General features: G+C 54.9%; 3 protein-coding genes across 3 annotated transcripts in view; 2 read left to right on the top strand and 1 right to left on the bottom strand.

Annotated features, from left to right (window-relative positions):
• prkag3b (protein kinase, AMP-activated, gamma 3b non-catalytic subunit) overlaps positions 1-3,232 on the top strand; it is a 9,658-nt gene extending 6,426 nt beyond the window's left edge. The window contains exons 10-12 of the mRNA XM_080521829.1: positions 2,347-2,384; positions 2,482-2,628; positions 2,718-3,232. Of these exons, the coding sequence (XP_080377955.1) occupies positions 2,347-2,384; positions 2,482-2,628; positions 2,718-2,828 (296 nt within the window). The 3' untranslated portion in view covers positions 2,829-3,232. The remainder of the gene's footprint in view (positions 1-2,346; positions 2,385-2,481; positions 2,629-2,717) is intronic.
• A 2,918-nt stretch (positions 3,233-6,150) lies between these two features.
• Positions 6,151-8,382, bottom strand: LOC308148369 (uncharacterized protein; the record flags this gene model as incomplete). The annotated part of the gene is made up of 4 exons (XM_080521831.1): positions 7,894-8,382; positions 7,669-7,805; positions 6,796-6,806; positions 6,151-6,167 (listed from the first exon to the last, which is right to left on the bottom strand). Exons 1-4 carry the CDS (start codon positions 8,329-8,331, stop codon positions 6,151-6,153), a joined length of 603 nt encoding a protein of 200 aa, XP_080377957.1. The 5' UTR covers positions 8,332-8,382.
• A 3,361-nt stretch (positions 8,383-11,743) lies between these two features.
• fer1l6 (fer-1 like family member 6) overlaps positions 11,744-22,500 on the top strand; it is a 28,260-nt gene continuing 17,503 nt past the window's right edge. Inside the window, 23 exon segments of the mRNA XM_080521838.1 lie at positions 11,744-11,785; positions 11,905-11,959; positions 12,031-12,162; positions 12,264-12,326; positions 12,776-12,854; positions 12,946-13,102; positions 14,046-14,232; positions 14,946-15,047; positions 15,133-15,223; positions 16,194-16,311; positions 16,380-16,608; positions 17,338-17,446; positions 17,514-17,766; positions 17,833-17,953; positions 18,038-18,138; positions 19,045-19,147; positions 19,229-19,348; positions 19,458-19,610; positions 19,684-19,836; positions 19,838-19,850; positions 20,110-20,234; positions 21,667-21,801; positions 21,893-22,042. Of these exon segments, the coding sequence (XP_080377964.1) occupies positions 11,745-11,785; positions 11,905-11,959; positions 12,031-12,162; positions 12,264-12,326; positions 12,776-12,854; positions 12,946-13,102; positions 14,046-14,232; positions 14,946-15,047; positions 15,133-15,223; positions 16,194-16,311; positions 16,380-16,608; positions 17,338-17,446; positions 17,514-17,766; positions 17,833-17,953; positions 18,038-18,138; positions 19,045-19,147; positions 19,229-19,348; positions 19,458-19,610; positions 19,684-19,836; positions 19,838-19,850; positions 20,110-20,234; positions 21,667-21,801; positions 21,893-22,042 (2,790 nt within the window). The 5' untranslated portion in view covers position 11,744.

Here is a 22,500-nt window from a genome sequence, read left to right as displayed (position 1 = left end):
TGATACACTCTGATACACTCTGATACACTCCTGATACACTCCTGATACACTCCTGATACACTCCTGATACACTCTGATACACTCCTGATACACTCTGATACACTCCTGATACACTCTGATACACTCCTGATACACTCCTGATACACTCCTGATACACTCCTGATACACTCCTGATACACTCTGATACACTCCTGATACACTCTGATACACTCCTGATACACTCTGATACACTCCTGATACACTCCTGATACACTCTGATACACTCTGATACACTCTTGATACACTCCTGATACACTCTGATACACTCCTGATACACTCTGATACACTCCTGATACACTCTGATACACTCTTGATACACTCTTGATACACTCTTGATACACTCTTGATACACTCTTGATACACTCCTGATACACTCTGATACACTCCTGATACACTCTGATACACTCCTGATACACTCTGATACACTCCTGATACACTCCTGATACACTCTGATACACTCTGATACACTCTTGATACACTCCTGATACACTCTGATACACTCTGATACACTCTTGATACACTCCTGATACACTCTGATACACTCCTGATACACTCTGATACACTCTGATACACTCTTGATACACTCTTGATACACTCTTGATACACTCTTGATACACTCTTGATACACTCTTGATACACTCCTGATACACTCTGATACACTCCTGATACACTCTGATACACTCCTGATACACTCTGATACACTCCTGATACACTCCTGATACACTCTGATACACTCTGATACACTCTTGATACACTCCTGATACACTCTGATACACTCTGATACACTCTTGATACACTCCTGATACACTCTGATACACTCCTGATACACTCTGATACACTCTGATACACTCTTGATACACTCTTGATACACTCTTGATACACTCTGATACACTCTTGATACACTCTTGATACACTCTGATACACTCCTGATACACTCCTGATACACTCCTGATACACTCTTGATACACTCTGATACACTCCTGATACACTCCTGATACACTCTTGATACACTCTGATACACTCCTGATACACTCCTGATACACTCCTGATACACTCCTGATACACTCTGATACACTCCTGATACACTCTGATACACTCCTGATACACTCCTGATACACTCCTGATACACTCCTGATACACTCTGATACACTCCTGATACACTCTGATACACTCCTGATACACTCTGATACACTCCTGATACACTCCTGATACACTCTGATACACTCTGATACACTCTTGATACACTCCTGATACACTCTGATACACTCCTGATACACTCTGATACACTCCTGATACACTCTGATACACTCTGATACACTCTTGATACACTCTTGATACACTCTTGATACACTCTGATACACTCTTGATACACTCTTGATACACTCTGATACACTCCTGATACACTCCTGATACACTCCTGATACACTCTTGATACACTCTGATACACTCCTGATACACTCCTGATACACTCTTGATACACTCTGATACACTCCTGATACACTCCTGATACACTCCTGATACACTCCTGATACACTCCTGATACACTCCTGATACACTCTGATACACTCCTGATACACTCTTGATACACTCTTGATACACTCCTGATACACTCCTGATACACTCTTGATACACTCCTGATACACTCCTGATACACTCTGATACACTCCTGATACACTCTTGATACACTCTGATACACTCCTGATACACTCTTGATACACTCTGATACACTCCTGATACACTCCTGATACACTCCTGATACACTCCTGATACACTCTTGATACACTCCTGATACACTCCTGATACACTCTTGATACACTCCTGATACACTCTTGATACACTCTGATACACTCTTGATACACTCTGATACACTCTTGATACACTCTGATACACTCCTGATACACTCCTGATACACTCCTGATACACTCTTGATACACTCTTGATACACTCCTGATACACTCTGATACACTGTTGATACACTCTTGATACACTCCTGATACACTCCTGATACACTCCTGATACACTCTTGATACACTCTTGATACACTCTTGATACACTCCTGATACACTCTTGATACACTCTTGATACACTCTTGATACACTCTGATACACTCTTGATACACTCTGATACACTCCTGATACACTCCTGATACACTCTTGATACACTCTTGATACACTCTGATACACTGTTGATACACTCTTGATACACTCCTGATACACTCTGATACACTCTTGATACACTCTTGATACACTCCTGATACACTCCTGATACACTCTTGATACACTCTGATACACTGGTGTTCCTCTGCAGGACGAGTGGTGGCGCTGTACTCCAGGTTTGACGTCATTGTGAGTTTCTTCACACACAAACGGTTCTTTTTTCAATAAAACAACAAATACACGGTGTGTGTGTGTGCGTGCGTGTGTGTGTGCGTGCGTGTCTCAGAATCTCGCCGCCCAGAAAAACTACAACAACCTGAACATGACGATGAGACAGGCGGTTGCGTCTCGATCCTGCTGCATGGAGGGAGTCCTGAAGTGTTACCCTGACGAGACGCTGGAGACCGTCATAGACCGCATCGCCCAGGCCGAGGTGTGTGTGTGTGTGTGTGTGTGTGTGTGTTGGTGTGTGGTGCAGGTTCTCCTCACATCGTCATGACGACAGACTAATGTCTCCGTCAGGTCCACCGGTTGGTGTTGGTGGATCATGACGACCTGGTGCGAGGGATTGTCTCTCTGTCGGACCTCCTGCAGGCCCTGGTTCTGTCTCCTGCAGGTATTGAGGCTCTGTAACGGTCTGTAACGGTCTGTAACGGTCTGTAACGGTCTGCAACGGTCTGTAACGGTCTGTAACGGTCTGTAACAGTCGTCTGTAACAGTCGGTAACGGTCGTCTGTAACGGTCTGCAACGGTCTGCAACGGTCTGTAACGATCTGTAACAGTCTTGCCTCAGTCCCACGTCTCTCGACCTGAAGCCTCCCAGCTCAGCCCTGTTTCTACCTGCTGAGACACCGTGACAACCTGCTGAGACACCATGACAACCTGCTGAGACACCGTGACAACCTGCTGAGACACCATGACAACCTGCTGAGACACCATGACAACCTGCTGAGACAACACCGTGACAACCTGCTGAGACACCGTGACAACCTGCTGAGACACCATGATAACCTGCTGAGACACCGTGACAACCTGCTGAGACACCATGACAACCTGCTGAGACAACACCGTGACAACCTGCTGAGACACCGTGACAACCTGCTGAGACAACACCATGACAACCTGCTGAGACAACACCGTGACAACCTGCTGAGACAACACCATGACAACCTGCTGAGACAACACCGTGACAACCTGCTGAGACACCGTGACAACCTGCTGAGACACCGTGACAACCTGCTGAGACAACACCGTGACAACCTGCTGAGACAACACCATGACAACCTGCTGAGACACCGTGACAACCTGCTGAGACACCGTGACAACCTGCTGAGACAACACCGTGACAACCTGCTGAGACACCATGACAACCTGCTGAGACACCGTGACAACCTGCTGAGACACCGTGATAACCTGCTGAGACAACACCGTGACAACCTGCTGAGACAACACCGTGACAACCTGCTGAGACACCGTGACAACCTGCTGAGACAACACCATGACAACCTGCTGAGACAACACCGTGACAACCTGCTGAGACAACACCATGACAACCTGCTGAGACAACACCGTGACAACCTGCTGAGACAACACCGTGACAACCTGCTGAGACACCGTGACAACCTGCTGAGACACCGTGACAACCTGCTGAGACAACACCGTGACAACCTGCTGAGACAACACCATGACAACCTGCTGAGACACCGTGACAACCTGCTGAGACACCGTGACAACCTGCTAAGACGACACCGTGACAACCTGCTGAGACACCGTGACAACCTGCTGAGACACCGTGACAACCTGCTGAGACACCGTGACAACCTGCTGAGACACCATGACAACCTGCTGAGACAACACCGTGACAACCTGCTGAGACACCGTGACAACCTGCTGAGACACCGTGACAACCTGCTGAGACAACACCGTGACAACCTGCTGAGACACCGTGACAACCTGCTGAGACAACACCGTGACAACCTGCTGAGACAACACCGTGACAACCTGCTGAGACAACACCATGACAACCTGCTGAGACACCGTGACAACCTGCTGAGACACTGTAACAACCTGCTGAGACAACACCGTGACAACCTGCTGAGACACCATGATAACCTGCTGAGACAACACCGTGACAACCTGCTGAGACAACACCATGACAACCTGCTGAGACACCGTGACAACCTGCTGAGACACCGTGACAACCTGCTGAGACACCATGACAACCTGCTGAGACACCGGGACAACCTGCTGAAACAACACCATGACAACCTGCTGAGACACCATGACAACCTGCTGAGACAACACCGTGACAACCTGCTGAGACACCATGACAACCTGCTGAGACACCATGACAACCTGCTGAAACAACACCATGACAACCTGCTGAGACACCATGACAACCTGCTGAGACAACACCGTGACAACCTGCTGAGACACCGTGACAACCTGCTGAGACACCGTGACAACCTGCTGAGACACCATGACAACCTGCTGAGACACCGGGACAACCTGCTGAAACAACACCATGACAACCTGCTGAAACAACACCATGACAACCTGCTGAGACACCATGACAACCTGCTGAGACAACACCGTGACAACCTGCTGAAACAACACCATGACAACCTGCTGAGACAACACCGTGACAACCTGCTGAAACAACACCATGACAACCTGCTGAGACACCATGACAACCTGCTGAGACAACACCTTGACAACCTGCTTAGACACCGTGACAACCTGCTGAGACACCGTGACAACCTGCTGGGACAACACCGTGACAACCTGCTGAGACACTGTGACAACCTGCTGAGACACCATGACAACCTGCTGAGACACTGTAACAACCTGCTGAGACACCGTGACAACCTGCTGGGACAACACCGTGACAACCTGCTGAGACAACACCATGACAACCTGCTGAGGCACTGTGACAACCTGCTGAGACACCATGACAACCTGCTGAGACACTGTAACAACCTGCTGAGACACCGTGACAACCTGCTGAGACACTGTAACAACCTGCTGAGACACCATGACAACCTGCTGAGACACCGTGACAACCTGCTGAGACACCATGACAACCTGCTGAGACACTGTGACAACCTGCTGAGACACCATGACAACCTGCTGAGACACTGTAACAACCTGCTGAGACACTGTAACAACCTGCTGAGACACTGTAACCACCTTCTGAGACACCATGACAACCTGCTGAGACAACACCGTGACAACCTGCTGAGACAACACCATGACAACCTGCTGAGACACCGTGACAACCTGCTGAGACACTGTAACAACCTGCTGAGACAACACCGTGACAACCTGCTGAGACACCATGATAACCTGCTGAGACAACACCGTGACAACCTGCTGAGACAACACCATGACAACCTGCTGAGACACCGTGACAACCTGCTGAGACACCGTGACAACCTGCTGAGACACCATGACAACCTGCTGAGACACCGGGACAACCTGCTGAAACAACACCATGACAACCTGCTGAGACACCATGACAACCTGCTGAGACAACACCGTGACAACCTGCTGAGACACCATGACAACCTGCTGAGACACCATGACAACCTGCTGAAACAACACCATGACAACCTGCTGAGACACCATGACAACCTGCTGAGACAACACCGTGACAACCTGCTGAGACACCGTGACAACCTGCTGAGACACCGTGACAACCTGCTGAGACACCATGACAACCTGCTGAGACACCGGGACAACCTGCTGAAACAACACCATGACAACCTGCTGAAACAACACCATGACAACCTGCTGAGACACCATGACAACCTGCTGAGACAACACCGTGACAACCTGCTGAAACAACACCATGACAACCTGCTGAGACAACACCGTGACAACCTGCTGAAACAACACCATGACAACCTGCTGAGACACCATGACAACCTGCTGAGACAACACCTTGACAACCTGCTTAGACACCGTGACAACCTGCTGAGACACCGTGACAACCTGCTGGGACAACACCGTGACAACCTGCTGAGACACTGTGACAACCTGCTGAGACACCATGACAACCTGCTGAGACACTGTAACAACCTGCTGAGACACCGTGACAACCTGCTGGGACAACACCGTGACAACCTGCTGAGACAACACCATGACAACCTGCTGAGGCACTGTGACAACCTGCTGAGACACCATGACAACCTGCTGAGACACTGTAACAACCTGCTGAGACACCGTGACAACCTGCTGAGACACTGTAACAACCTGCTGAGACACCATGACAACCTGCTGAGACACCGTGACAACCTGCTGAGACACCATGACAACCTGCTGAGACACTGTGACAACCTGCTGAGACACCATGACAACCTGCTGAGACACTGTAACAACCTGCTGAGACACTGTAACAACCTGCTGAGACACTGTAACCACCTTCTGAGACACCATGACAACCTGCTGAGACACCATGACAACCTGCTGAGACACTGTGACAACCTGCTGAGACACCGTGACAACCTGCTGAGACACCATGACAACCTGCTGAGACACTGTAACAACCTGCTGAGACACTGTAACAACCTGCTGAGACACTGTAACCACCTTCTGAGACACCATGACAACCTGCTGAGACACCATGACAACCTGCTGAGACACTGTGACAACCTGCTGAGACACCATGACAACCTGCTGAGACACCATGACAACCTGCTGAGACACTGTAACAACCTGCTGAGACACTGTAACAACCTGCTGAGACACTGTAACCACCTTCTGAGACACCATGACAACCTGCTGAGACACCGTGACAACCTGCTGAGACACCATGACAACCTGCTGAGACAACACCGTGACAACCTGCTGAGACACCATGACAACCTGCTGAGACAACACCGTGACAACCTGCTGAGACACCATGACAACCTGCTGAGACAACACCGTGACAACCTGCTGAGACACCATGACAACCTGCTGAGACAACACCGTGACAACCTGCTGAGACACCATGACAACCTGCTGAGACAACACCGTGACAACCTGCTGAGACACCATGACAACCTGCTGAGACACCGTGACAACCTGCTGAGACACCATGACAACCTGCTGAGACACCGTGACAACCTGCTGAGACACCGTGACAACCTGCTGAGACAACACCATGACAACCTGCTGAGACACCGTGACAACCTGCTGAGACAACACCATGACAACCTGCTGAGACAACACCGTGACAACCTGCTGAGACACCATGACAACCTGCTGAGACACCGTGACAACCTGCTGAGACACCGTGACAACCTGCTGAGACACCGTGACAACCTGCTGAGACACCATGACAACCTGCTGAGACACCGTGACAACCTGCTGAGACACCGTGACAACCTGCTGAGACAACACCATGACAACCTGCTGAGACACCGTGACAACCTGCTGAGACAACACCATGACAACCTGCTGAGACAACACCGTGACAACCTGCTGAGACACCATGACAACCTGCTGAGACACCGTGACAACCTGCTGAGACACCGTGACAACCTGCTGAGACACCGTGACAACCTGCTGAGACACCATGACAACCTGCTGAGACACCGTGACAACCTGCTGAGACACCGTGACAACCTGCTGAGACACTGTGACAACCTGCTGACACCATGACAACCTGCTGGGACAACACCGTGACAACCTGCTGAGACAACACCGTGACAACCTGCTGAGACAACACCATGACAACCTGCTGAGACACCGTGACAACCTGCTGAGACAACACCATGACAACCTGCTGAGACAACACCGTGACAACCTGCTGAGACACCATGACAACCTGCTGAGACACCGTGACAACCTGCTGAGACACCGTGACAACCTGCTGAGACACCGTGACAACCTGCTGAGACAACACCATGACAACCTGCTGAGACACCGTGACAACCTGCTGAGACACCGTGACAACCTGCTGAGACACTGTAACAACCTGCTGAGACACCGTGACAACCTGCTGAGACAACACCATGACAACCTGCTGAGACACCGTGACAACCTGCTGAGACACCATGACAACCTGCTGAGACAACACCATGACAACCTGCTGAGACAACACCATGACAACCTGCTGAGACAACACCGTGACAACCTGCTGAGACACCATGACAACCTGCTGAGACAACAGACCCCCGCTGGTCGCTGGTCTCAGAACACCACCGCTCCCAGGTAGGACGCTCAACCGTCTTCTCTGTGCAGCAGGACCGTAGTGGTTGCTGTCTGCTGCTGGTTGCTGTCTGCTGCTGGTTGCTGTCTGCTGCTGGTTGTTGCTGCCTGCTGCTGCTGGTTGCTGTCTGCTGCTGGTTGCTGTCTGCTGCTGGTTGCTGTCTGCTGCTGGTTGTTGCTGCCTGCTGCTGCTGGTTGCTGTCTGCTGCTGGTTGCTGCTGCTGCTGGTTGTTGCTGCCTGCTGCTGCTGGTTGCTGTCTGCTGCTGGTTGTTGCTGCCTGCTGCTGCTGGTTGTTGCTGCCTGCTGCTGCTGGTTGTTGCTGTCTGCTGCTGGTTGTTGCTGCCTGCTGCTGCTGGTTGTTGCTGTCTGCTGCTGGTTGTTGCTGTCTGCTGCTGGTTGCCGCCTGCTGCTGCTGGTTGTTGCTGTCTGCTGCTGGTTGTTGCTGTCTGCTGCTGGTTGTTGCTGCCTGCTGCTGCTGGTTGTTGCTGGTTGCTGCTGCCTGCTGCTGGTTGCTGCTGGTTGCTGCTGCCTGCTGCTGGTTGCCGCCTGCTGCTGCTGGTTGCTGCTGGTTGCTGCTGGTTGCTGCTGGTTGCTGCCATCTGAATGACATTTGATGAGAACGTTGGCTCACCTCAACCACCAAACTGGGACCATCACTGATCAGGTCGAAGGTCACTGATCAGGTCGAAGGTCACTGATCAGGTCGAAGGTCACTGATCAGGTCGAAGGTCACTGATCCCGGTTAGAGTCATGATGTCTACATGTTCTCCACTGGCTCCAAGAAATGGACCAGACCGTTGCCATGGAAACGTGAAATATTTGCCAAACAAAAACATGTTGTCACTTGAAAGGTTGCCGTGGAAACGGCCTCAGTGAGCTCAGAGCCACGTTTCCATCCAGACCGTTCCTCCTCCTGCTCCAGGTCTGCAGACTGAGGAGCCCTCCGTCAGGACTCCACCCTCCACCCTCCACCCTCCACCCTCCACCTCCTGGAGCTCCTCCCCCGACCCACCGGGAGGCGCTGGCCTGCGATGAACCCGGCGGGACGTCAGGGAGCGAAGAACACACACACACACACACACACACACACACACACACACACACACACACACACACACACACACACACACACGCTGAAATGTAAAAAATATTTTGAATGAATAAAAGTGTTTGATATCTGGTCATAATTCCACTTTTCCGCCGTGTCAGTAGTCCTCAGAGCGCCTGTTCATCACACACACACACACACACACACACACACACACACACACACACACACACACACACACACACACACACACACACACCATGCAGGGCTCATTCTCCCCACTGGGGGCAGTGTGGGGTTCAGTGTCTTGCTCAAGGACACTTCAACATGTGGACAAGTAGAGATGGGAATTGAACTGGCAACCATCTGATTGGGAGCCGAGTGGCTCTGGGTGGAGGGGGGTGGAGGAGAGGCCTGGTGCTGGTGGTGGAGGGGGTGGAGGAGAGGCCTGGTGGTGGTGGAGAGGGGTGGAGGAGAGGCCTGGTGGTGGTGGAGAGGGGTGGAGGAGAGGCCTGGTGGTGGTGGAGAGGGGTGGAGGAGAGGCCTGGTGGTGGTGGAGAGGGGTGGAGGAGAGGCCTGGTGGTGGTGGAGAGGGGTGGAGGAGAGGCCTGGTGGTGGTGGAGAGGGGTGGAGGAGAGGCCTGGTGGTGGTGGAGAGGGGTGGAGGAGAGGCCTGGTGGTGGTGGAGAGGGGTGGAGGAGAGGCCTGGTGGTGGTGGAGAGGGGTGGAGGAGAGAGCTGGTGGTGTAGTACCTGGTGTGTCCTGCGGGGGACGGACTGTTTGTTCAGAGCTCCTTGTTTACCAGAGGAGGTTTGTTAACTCTGCCAGCCTCCACATCCTGGTCACAGGACTGCTGCTGCACCCATCCTCTACCCCCCCACCCACTTTCTACCCCCCACCCACTTTCTATACGCCTCCACCCACTTTCTATACGCCTCCACCCAGCCTCTATGTCTGTCACAACAATCTGGAGCTCTGGCAGTCTGTCTGTCCCCTCTGAGGACCTGGAATCCTCCTGGAATCCTCCTGAACACCTCCTGGAATCCTCCTGGAATCCTCCTGGAACACCTCCTGGAATCCTCCTGGAACACCTCCTGGAATCCTCCTGAACACCTCCTGGAATCCTCCTGGAATCCTCCTGGAACACCTCCTGGAATCCTCCTGAACACCTCCTGGAATCCTCCTGAACACCTCCTGGAATCCTCCTGAACACCTCCTGGAATCCTCCTGGAATCCTCCTGAACACCTCCTGGAATCCTCCTGGAATCCTCCTGGAACACCGCCTGGAATCCTCCTGTGAAGCTGGTCAGCCGCCTGGACAGGTGGTCCTGAGAACCTGTCCCCTGTCCCCTGTCCTCTGTCCCCCGGGGGACCATGGAGGACAGACCCAGGTAGGACGCAGCTTTTCTTCAATCTGCTGATCCACAATCATCTGAGGAGGGTCAGTGGACCTGGAGGACCTTGGTCCTCCAGGTGACCTGGACCTGGAGGTCCTTGGTCCTCACTGCTCTCTCTCTCTCTCTCTCTCTCTCTCTCTCTCTCTCTCTCTCTCTCTCTCTCTCTCTCTCTCTCTCTCTCTCGTCCAAACACCTGGAACTGATCGACACTCAGAAGTTAATACAAAGTTATTTAAGCAAAAGTAACTTAGTAAAAGTTTGTGTCGTGGTCAAATGACCCCGTTTCCGTGGAAACACTCTCACCCTGACCTGATGTCCGTTTCCATGGAGACGGCAGAAAGACTTAAAAACCATGTGTGTGTGTGTGTGTGTGTGTGTGTGTGTGTGTGTGTGTGTGTGTGTGTGTGTGTGTGTGTGTGTGTGAGAGCAGGAAGGGGAAGCTGTTTGGCCTGAAGGTGAAGAAGAAGAAGGTGACGACGGACGTCGTTCTGGAGAATCGAGGAGCCGTCGGTACAACAAGCCTTCATCATCGTCTTCATCATCGTCTTCATCATCGTCTTCATCATAGTCTTCATTATAGTCTTCATCATAGTCTTCATCATCGTCTTCATCATAGACTTCATCATCGTCTTCATCATAGACTTCATCATAGTCTTCATCATAGACTTCATCATAGTCTTCATCACATCGTCTTTATCAAATAGTCTTCATCACTTGTCTGGACGGCACCGCCCAGAAAGACACACACTCCTCATCATAACAACCTGTGTGTGTGTGTGTGTGTGTGTGTGTGTGTGTGTGTGTGTGTGTGTGTGTGTGTGTGTGTGTGTGTGTGTGTGTAGAGGGCCCCCCCTCCCCCCCCCCCAGTCTTCCTCCCTGCAGGATGAAGATCAGGATGAAGAGCCTGAGATGTTTCCTCAGAAGAGCCGGAGCGTCGCCCACATGAAGAGGTTTACCTCCACCCTCCTTCACCCTCCCTCCTTCCTCCCTCCACCCTCCCACCTCCCTCCACCCCTCCCCCCTCCACCCCCCTCCCCTCCATGTCCTGAAGGTGTGGTTCCTCCGTCAGGTCCAGACTGAGGACTCGTATCCAGGACAGTGAGGCGAAGCCTCAGAGCTTCCAGGTAACCACACTGAGCAGGTGGTGCCGGCCTCCACCCGGCCTCCACCACTCACCTCCACCTCCTCCACCCAGGTCTCCATCAACATCACGGAGGCGCGGCAGCTGGTGGGGGAGAACATCGACCCCAGCGTGGTGATGGAGGTCGGAGAGGAGAAGAAGCAGACGAGTGTGAAGGAAGGAACCAACGCTCCGTTTTACAACGAGGTGGAGGAGGAGCACCGTCACCTCTGGCCTCCACCTCTTCTTTTCTCTCCTCTCCTCTTCCTCTTCTCATCCTCTTCTCTTCTCTTCTCTTCTCTCTGCAGTACTTTGTCTTCGACTTCTTCGCCCACAAGGAAGTTTTCTTCAATAAAGTCATCAAGCTGACGGTGCGTCAAACACGTTAGTGAAAGGAGCTGACCTCTGACCTCGAACTATGACCTCTGACCTCGAACTATGACCTCTAGCCTCTGACCTCTAACTATGACCCCTGACCTCTAACTATGACCTCTAACCTCTAACTATGACCTCTGACCTCTAACCTCTAACTCTGACCTCTGACCTCGAACTATGACCTCTAACCTCTGACCTCTAACTATGACCTCTGACCTCTAACTATGACCTCTAACTATGACCTCTAACCTCTAACTCTGACCTCGAACTATGACCTCTAACCTCTGACCTCTAACTATGACCTCTAACCTCTAACTATGACCTCTGACCTCTAACTATGACCTCTGACCTCTAACTATGACCTCTGACCTCTAACTATGACCCCTGACCTCTGACTATGACCTCTAACTATGACCTCTGACCCCTGCGGTGTTCCCCTGAACAGGTGATGCACTCGAAGATGTTGAGAAGTTTCAGTGTGGGATCCTTCAAGCTGGACGTGTGGACGGTCTACAAGCAGCCAGGTAGTCCCAGGTCCTGGTCCAGGTCTCTGCACCTGTTGGGGGTTCTGATGGTTCTGGCAGTACTCCAGTGGTGGTTCTGTCCCTCCATCAGGACACCAGTTCGTCAACAAGTGGGCCATGTTGATGAACCCTGGCGACGTCGGCACCGGGGTCAAAGGTTACGTGAAGTGTGACATCAGCGTGTCGGCGAAAGGGGAGGCCATGGAGCCGGGGCCGAAGGCCAGCGACGCCGAGGAGCAGATAGACAAGTAGGACGTCTCTGGACACTTCTGTCCTCTGTCCTCGTGGACTTCACTGAATCACAGGAGGACGTATTGAGGGAATCCATAATACAGGAAATATACAAAGTATACAAAGTATATATGGAATATATATATTCCATGACGAGTCCAGACCGGATCACGAGTCCTGCCTGGAGGACATCATGTCCCTGCCTGGAGTACATCATGTCCCTGCCACTAGGCGGCGCTGTTGCAGTAAGAATGAGTTTGAAGTGTTTCATTTATTTTTCCTTTCACACATTTCTTGTTTCTTATATTGTAAAAATCATTTCTGTGTTTTGGGAACAAAAGTCTTTAGTTTGATGAAGAATCCGCTGGTGAAGTTGGTTTGTGGTGGAATGTGGGCGTGGCCAACCTCCTGGTCCACATCTCTGCTTTACCGACCAGCGAGACGTTTGGGACTTGACAGGAAACAAATATTGGCTGAGTGACGGAGGCGGCGGCTCTGTAGTCGCCTCTTCTCCACCCTCCTCCGCCCCGCCCACAACCCTGGCTGTTAGCCCCGCCCACAACCCTGGCTGGTTAGCCCCGCCCACAACCCTGGCTGGTTAGCCCCGCCCACAACCCTGGCTGGTTAGCTCCGCCCACAACCCTGGCTGGTTAGCGTTGTGTAGAAAAGACAAAGACGAGACAGGAGAAGCTTCGACTTCATGGAATCAGCAAATATATTTTCTGTGTTATTGATTCTCGTTATAGTTCCACATTTATTTCCTTTTAATTTTCGCCCTCCTGTGATTCCATAGTCCTGTGAGTGTCCCTGTATGCAGACGACTCCATGTCGTCTCGCGTCTTTCCTCAGTCGCTGTCATCATTGTTGTGGTTGTTGTTGTTGTGGTTGTTGTTGTTGTTGTGGTGGCTGTTGTTGTTGTTGTTGTGGTTGTGGTTGACTCCTGGCGTCCCGCTGCTGCAGGAACCTGCTGATCCCCGAGGGGTTCCCCTCGGAGCGGCCGTGGGCTCGGTTCTATGTGAAGGTGTTTGGAGCAGAAGGTCTCCCCCGGAACAACTCCTCCATCATGGCCAACGTCACCAAGGCCTTCATCAGGGACACCACGGCGCTCATTGACCCCTACGTGGTGGTCAGCTTCTTCAGCCGGCTGGTGGGTCGGCCAATCACAGAGCGCCACACGCTTTCAATCAGCGCCTCCGGCCAATCACAGAGCGCCACACGCTTTCAATCAGCGCCTCCGGCCAATCACAGAGCGCCACACGCTTTCAATTACAAAAGTCTTTTTTTTAACAAATATCTTGGCTACAAGCTAAAAACATTTCCAGTCGTCATCAAAACAAGTCCTTGCTTCACAGTCGGGCAAAACGTATTGAGTCAGCCACCAATGTGCAAGTTGTCCCACTTAAAAAGACGAGGGAGGCCAGTAATGCTCATCACAGCTATTCCTCATCCATGAGACACAATGAGGGAACAAATCCAGAAAATCACATTGTCTGATTTTTAAAGAATTTATTTGCAAATGATGGTGGAAAATAAGTATTTGGTCGCCGACAAACAAGCAAGATTTGTGTCTCTTCAGCCTGTGATTCCTCTGTCCTCCACTCCTTACCTGTGTTAATGCACCTGTAACTGGTTACCAGTATGAAAGACACCTGTTTGAACTGGTTACCAGTATGAAAGACACCAGTTTGAACTGGTTACCAGTATGAAAGACACCTGTTTGAACTGGTTACCAGTACTGATACCGGTGGTCCACCAGTACCGATACCGGTGGACCACCGGTACCAATACCAGTGGTCCGACTCTCCACTGCAGCCGTGAGGTTTGGACTTTGTGGTGAAACAACCGTCTCTCACCTCTCAGGGACGGACGTCCACCCAGAAGTCCACGGCGGACCCGGTGTGGAACGAGCAGATCGTCTTCACCGAGATGTTCCCTCCGTTGTGTCAGACTCTCAAGATCCAGGTTTGGACGACGGACTTCAACCTCAGAGGTTCTGAGGTTCTGAGGAACGTTTCCTCCTGAGGACTAAAACCCCGCGACTCCCCAGGTCTGGGACGAGGGCAGCATGAACGACGTGGCCATCGGGACGCACTACTTCGACCTGAGACGGATCTCCAACGAGCAGGACGGAGACAGAGGTACGGTGGTAGAGGCATGGTGGTGGAGGTACGGTGGTAGAGGTACGGTGGTGGAGGTACGGTGGTAGAGGCATGGTGGTGGAGGTACGGTGGTAGAGGTACGGTGGTAGAGGTACGGTGGTGGAGGTACGGTGGTAGAGGCATGGTGGTGGAGGTACGGTGGTAGAGGTACGGTGGTAGAGGTACGGTAGTGGAGGTACGGTGGTAGAGGCATGGTGGTGGAGGTACGGTGGTAGAGGTACGGTGGTAGAGGTACGGTAGTGGAGGTACGGTGGTAGAGGCATGGTGGTGGAGGTACGGTGGTAGAGGTACGGTGGTAGAGGTACGGTGGTGGAGGTACGGTGGTAGAGGCACGGTGGTGGAGGTACGGTGGTAGAGGTACGGTGGTGGAGGTACGGTGGTGGAGGTACGGTGGTAGAGGTACGGTGGTGGAGGTACGGTGGTAGAGGTACGGTGGTGGAGGTACGGTGGTGGAGGTACGGTGGTAGAGGTACGGTGGTAGAGGTATGGTGGTAGAGGTATGGTGGTAGAGGTATGGTGGTAGAGGTACGGTGGTAGAGGTATGGTGGTAGAGGTACGGTGGTAGAGGTACGGTGGTAGAGGTACGGTGGTAGAGGTACGGTGGTGGAGGTACGGTGGTAGAGGTACGGATTTCTGTGGAAGCATTAGAGGACAGGGGGGACATGAGGACAGGAGGACAGGGGGCAGGGGGACAGGAGGACAGGGGGACGGGGCAGGGGGACGAGGAGGACAGGAGGACAGGGGGACGGGGGCAGGGGGACAGGAGGACAGGAGGACAGGGGGGACGGGGGCAGGGGGACAGGAGGACAGGGGGACATGATGGCACGAGGACAGGGAGGACAGGGGGACAGGGGGACATGAGGACTGGGGGACATGAGGGCATGAGGACAGGGGGACAGGAGGACAGGGGGACGGTGTCTGGGGACTGAGACCCTGGTTGTCTCTGCAGGGTTCTTGCCCACCTTCGGTCCAGCCTGGATCAACCTGTACGGTTCCCCTCGGAACTTCAGCCTGGGCGACGACACGGCGGAGCTGAACGAGGGCATCGGGGAAGGCGTGTCCTACAGGTGGGTAGGGACGCGGCGGGACGCTTCTGAGGACGGCTGTGTGAGGACAGGTGTGGCTGGTGTCCCAGGGGGCGGGTCTACCTGGAGCTGGTGGTGGAGATCCTGTCGGGGGGAGGCGGCTCCGAGTCCAAACTCAGCCGCCTCGTCAAACCGGCCAAGGACGCCAAGGCGGGAAAGACCGGAGGGAAGGATGGGAAGAGTACGGCCGGAGGTGGAGCAGGAGGTGGAGGAGCAGCTGAGGAGGACAAGGGCAAGGCGGCTGCAGCTGAAGTCCTGCCTGTGGATCCGCCTCCTGCGGTGAGAAGCTCCAGGAGTCTTTACCTTCTGCTTCCTGAGTTAGCCCCGCCCACTTTGTGTTGGTGACTGAGCAGGAGGAGTTAGCTCCGCCCACTTTGTGTTAGTGACTGAGCAGGAGGAGTTAGCTCCGCCCACTTTGTGTTGGTGACTGAGCAGGAGGGAGTTAGCTCCGCCCACTTTGTGTGAGTGACTGAGCGGGAGGAGTTAGCTCCGCCCACTTTGTGTGAGTGACTGAGCGGGGAGGGGTTGGCTCCGCCCACTTTGTGTTGGTGACTGAGCAGGAGGCGTTAGCTCCGCCCACTTTGTTAGTGACTGAGCAGGAGGAGTTAGCTCCGCCCCACTTTGTGTTGGTGACTGAGCAGGAGGAGTTAGCTCCGCCCACTTTGTGTTTGTGACTGAGCAGGAGGAGTTGGCTCCGCCCACTTTGTGTGAGTGACTGAGCAGGAGGAGTTAGCTCCGCCCACTTTATGCTAGTGACTCACGCAGTATTAATTAGCTCCGCCCTCTTTATGTTAGCGACTCATGCAGTATTAATTAGCTCCGCCCTCTTTTATGTTAGTGACTCACGCAGTATTAATTAGCTCCGCCCTCTTTATGTTAGCGACTCATGCAGTATTAATTAGCTCCGCCCTCTTTATGTTAGTGACTCATGCAGTATTAATTAGCTCCGCCCACTTTGTGTTGGTGACTGATGCAGCAGTGACTAGCTCCGCCCTCTTTGTGACACAGACGAGCGCCGACCGCCAGGAGAGCTTCCTGCTGTTCGGCGCCCTGCTGGAAGCCACCATGATCGACCGCAAGCTGGGCGACAAACCAATCAGCTTCGAGTTCTCTCAGGGTAAGCCCCGCCCCCGTGTGGCCCCAGTCGCCCGTCACGGTTCCTCACCACATGTTGTGACGACCAGGTAACTTCGGGAACGTGTTGGAGTCTGGGGCGGCGGCGGCGGCTCCGCCCCCCAAGAGTCCCGGCCTCGGTCGGAGGAGGGGCCCCGTCCTGGACCTGCCGGACACCGGCGACCGCTTCGGCTCCGCCCCCTCCCGCAGGCCCCCTCCCCCAGCAGCCCCTCCCACGCCGCTCCTTCCCAAACCGGCGCCGGAGGCGGCGAGCTCCAGGTCCGCCACGCCGCCGGAGAAGCCGCTCGTCGTGGAGGGAAACAGGTGACGTAGCGCCCCCCGCAGGCCGCGTGACGTAGCGCCCCCCCGCTGACCGCGTGTCGTGTGCAGGTACTACATGTACTTACCGCTGCTGAAGCAGAAGCCTTGCGTCGGCGTGGCGAGTCGCTGGGAGGACCGGACCTACCGCCTGCACACCGCCAACATGCTGGACAACATCGCCACGCTGCTCGTAGGGCCGCCACACCTCAGGCCGTAGTACTGGGGGGGGTCCTTCTGTCAACTGTGTGTGTGTGTGTGTGTGTGTGTGTTGCAGGAGGAGGGTGTGTCTGAGGCTGCAGAGCTCCACAGGAAGTCCGACCCTCTGGCAGAGCCGACCCTGAACTCTGTCCTCAGACAGTTCTGTCTGGACTCCAGGTAACGCTGCTCTCCACAGCGCCCCCTCTGGGGGGGTCAGGGGACTCCCCAGAGGGGGGCGCTGTGGGGAGGCTGGACTTCCAGCTGTGGACAGTGGACTTCAGCTGTGGACCCCCCTCCAGAGGGGGCGCCGGGGAGTCCCACTGACCCCCCAGGGGAGTTAGTGGACTCCCCGGCGCCCCCTCTGGGGGGGTCCACAGCGCCCCCCTCTGGGGGAGTCAGTGGACTCCTCGGCCCCCCCCCCCTGGGGGGGTCCCCGGCGCCCCCCCTCTGGGGGGGTCAGTGGACTCCCCGGCGCCCCCTCTGGGGGGGTCCATAGCACCCCCCTCTGGGGGAGTCGGTGGACTCCCCGGCCCCCCCTCTGGGGGGTCCCCGGCACCCCCCTCTGGGGGGGTCGGTGGACTCCCCGGCGCCCCCTCTGGGGGGGTCCACGGCGCCCCCCTCTGGGGAAGTCAGTGGACTCCCCGGCGCCCCCGCTGGGGGGGGGGTCCACAGCGCCCCCCCTCTGGGGGGGTCAGTGGACTCCCCGGCGCCCCCTCTGGGGGTCCACAGCGCCCCCTCTGGGGGAGTCAGTGGACTCCCCGGCCCCCCCTCTGGGGGGGGTCCACAGCGCCCCCCCTCTGGGGGGGTCAGTGGACTCCCCGGCGCCCCCTCTGGGGGGGGTCCATAGCACCCCCTCTGGGGGAGTCGGTGGACTCCCCGGCACCCCCTCTGGGGGGGTCGGTGGACTCCCCGGCGCCCCCTCTGGGGGGGGTCCACGGCGCCCCCTCTGGGGAAGTCAGTGGACTCCCCGGCGCCCCCCGCTGGGGGGGGGGTCCACAGCGCCCCCCCTCTGGGGGGGGTCAGTGGACTCCCCGGCGCCACCCTCTGGGGGGGTCAGGGGATCACAGGTCTGCTCTGCTCCAGGAGCTTCATCGCTGCAGCCGAGGCCAAACTGAAGGTGGAGCTGAAGTCCAGCTACCTGACGGTGCTGGACAAGAGACGACTGACCATGTGCAAGCAGGAGCTGGTGGGGACACACACACACACACACACACACACACACACACACACACACACACACACCCCTCCTGACGCCCCTGGGTTGCAGGAGAACATGGTGGTGGAGGCGGAGTCTATCAGAGAGAGGAAGAACAACTTTGGTGGTTTGAAGGAAATGTTGCTGGACTCCACCAGACTGTCACTCAAACTGCGCTTCCTGGTGGAGGAGGTACACACACACACACACACACACACACACACACACACTCACAGTCACACCTGTGTGTTACAACATCAGATTGAACGTGTGTGTGTGTGTGTGTGTGTGTGTGTTGCAGCCGCAGCACACGGTCCCCGACACGTTCGTGTGGCTGCTGAGCAACAACAAGCGTGTGGCCTGCGCTCGGATTCGAACCCGCGACCTCCTGTTCTCCAGCAGCCAGGAAACCCGCGGAGTCCACTGTGGCAAGATCCTCACCCTGTTCCTGAAGGTGGGAGGTCACCCCGAGGTCAAAGGTCAGCACACACACTGACCTGTGTGTGTGTGTGTGTGTGTGTGTGCAGCCCCCGGGGAGGCGTGGCCCCGGTCTGGCGGTCCAGCCCAGCTGGACCTGTTCCTCTGGTTCGGGGACTCTGGCAGACTCCACCCACATGCTGGAGGATCTGCCTGCAGGACTCAGGGTGGCCACCGGGGGCGCTGGGGGCCCCCCCACACACACTGCTCTGTGACGGTGTGTGCGCGTGTGTGTGTGTGTGATGGTGTGTGTCTGTGTGCGTGTGTGTGTGTGTGTGTGTGTGTGTGTGTGTGTGTGTGTGTGTGTGTGTGTGTGTGTGTCTGTGTGTGTGTGATGGTGTGTGTGTGTGTGTGTGTGTGTGTGTGTGTGTGTGTGTGTGTGTGTGTGTGTGTGTGTGTGTGTGTGTGTGTGTGTCTGTGTGTGTGTGATGGTGTGATGGTGATGGTGATGGTGTGTGATGGTGATGGTGTTGCAGGCCCGCATCACTTCCTGTTACGGAGTCACATGTACCAGGCTCGAGGTCTGATCGCCGCCGACTCTTCTGGTCTGTCGGATCCTTTCGCTCGTGTGACGTTCCTCTCTCACTGCCTGACCACCAGGGTGAGCCTGGACGCCTCCTCCTCCTCCTCCTCCTCCTCCTCCTCCTCCTCCTCCTCCTCCTCCTCCTCCTCCTCCTCCTCCTCCTCCTCCACCTCCTCCTCCTCCTCCTGGTCCTCCTCCTCCACCTCCTCCTCCTCCTGGTCCTCCTGGTCCTCCTCCACCTCCTCCTGGTCCTCCTCCTCCACCTCCTCCTCCACCTCCACCTCCTCCTCCTCCTCCTCCTCCTCCTCCTGGTCCTCCTCCTCTACCTCCTCCTCCTCCTCCTCCTCGTCCTCCTCCTCCTCCTCCTCCACCTCCTCCTCCTCCTCCTCCTCCTCCTGGTCCTCCTCCTCTACCTCCTCCTCCACCTCCTCCTCCTCCCTCCTCTCCTGGTCCTCCTCCTCCTCCTCCTGGTCCTCCTCCTCTACTTCCTCCTCCTCCTCCTCCTCCTCCTCCTCCTCCTCCTCCTCCTCCTCCTCCTCCTCCTCCTCCTCCCTGGTCCTCCTCCTCCTCCTCCTCCTCCTCCTCCTCCTCCTGGTCCTCCTCCTCTACCTCCTCCTCCACCTCCTCCTCCTCCACCTCCTCCTCCTGGTCCTCCTCCTCCACCTCCTCCTCCACCTCCTCCTCCTGGTCCTCCTCCTCCTCCTCCTCCTGGTCCTCCTCCTCCTCCTCCTCCTCCTCCTCCTCCTCCTCCTGGTCCTCCTCCTCTACCTCCTCCTCCACCTCCACCTCTACCTCCTCCTCCACCTCCTCCTCTACCTCCACCTCCTCCTCCTCCTCCTGGTCCTCCTCCTCCACCTCCTCCTCCACCTCCTCCTCCTGGTCCTCCTCCTCCACCTCCTCCTCTACCTCCTCCTCCCCCTCCTCCTCCACCTCCCCCTCCACCTCCACAACAACAACAATAAAAGAACAATGACACATTATCAAGAACAACAGAACAATAATGTAGCAGTGAAGTTTTAACACCTTGTGTTTCTTGTTGTTGTTGTTGTTGGTGTGGTGGTGGTGTTGTGGTGGTGTGGTGGTGGTGTTGTGGTGGTGTTGTGGTGGTGGTGGTGGTGGTGTTGTGGTGTTGTGGTGGTGGTGGTGTTGTGGTGATGTTGTGGTGGTGGTGGTGTTGTGGTGGTGTTGTGGTGGTGGTGGTGTTGTGGTGGTGTTGTGGTGGTGGTGGTGGTGTGGTGGTGTGGTGGTGGTGGTGGTGGTGTTGTGGTGGTGGTGGTGTTGTGGTGGTGGTGGTGGTGGTGTTGTGGTGTTGTGGTGGTGGTGGTGTTGTGGTGGTGTTGTGGTGGTGGTGGTGGTGGTGTTGTGGTGTTGTGGTGGTGGTGGTGTTGTGGTGGTGTTGTGGTGATGGTGGTGGTGTTGTGGTGGTGGTGTTGTGGTGGTGGTGGTGTTGTGGTGGTGTTGTGGTGGTGGTGGTGTTGTGGTGGTGTTGTGGTGGTGGTGGTGTTGTCAGGTCATCAGTCAGACCCTCAGCCCCACGTGGAACCAGACCCTCCAGATGTGTGGCCTGCAGCTGACAGGAGACCTGGACCAGGTCCAGCAGGAACCTCCTCGCCTGGTGGTGGAGGTCTACGACGACGACGCCCTGGTAAGACCCCCCCCCCCCACCCCGCTCTGCCTGCTGGCAGCGTCACGCTCCAGGAGTGACCCCCCCCACCCCCCCCCCCCCGTGTGTGCAGGGCAAGGCGGAGTACCTGGGCTCCACGGTGGTGGTGCCGGAGGTCAGACTGCTGACGGAGCGCTACTCTCCTCCCAGCCTCAAGTACAGCCCAGTGCATTGTGGGAGTTTGGAGGGGGGGGACCTGCTGGCCGCCTTCGAACTGCTGCAGGTCACACACACACACACACACACACACACACACACACACACACACACACACACACACACACACACACACATGGATGGATGGACCTATGTATCATATAAAATACACATATATTGATGATGATGATGGTGATGATGATGATGGTGATGATGGTGATGATGGTGATGATGGTGATGATGATGGTGATGATGGTGATGATGGTGGTGATGATGGTGATGATGATGATGATGATGATGATGATGATGGTGATGATGATGGTGATGATGATGATGGTGATGATGATGGTGATGATGGTGATGATGGTGATGATGATGATGATGGTGATGATGGTGATGATGGTGATGATGATGGTGATGATGGTGATGATGATGGTGATGGTGGTGATGATGATGATGGTGATGATGGTGATGATGATGGTGATGATGGTGATGATGATGGTGATGATGGTGATGATGATGGTG

The sequence above is a fragment of the Blennius ocellaris genome (assembly GCF_963422515.1).
Source record: "Blennius ocellaris genome assembly, contig: SCAFFOLD_147, whole genome shotgun sequence".
Classification (NCBI taxonomy): Eukaryota; Metazoa; Chordata; class Actinopteri; order Blenniiformes; family Blenniidae; genus Blennius; species Blennius ocellaris.
The sequence above is the reverse complement of the archived record's forward strand: the minus strand, read 5'-3'. Positions and strand labels throughout refer to the sequence as shown.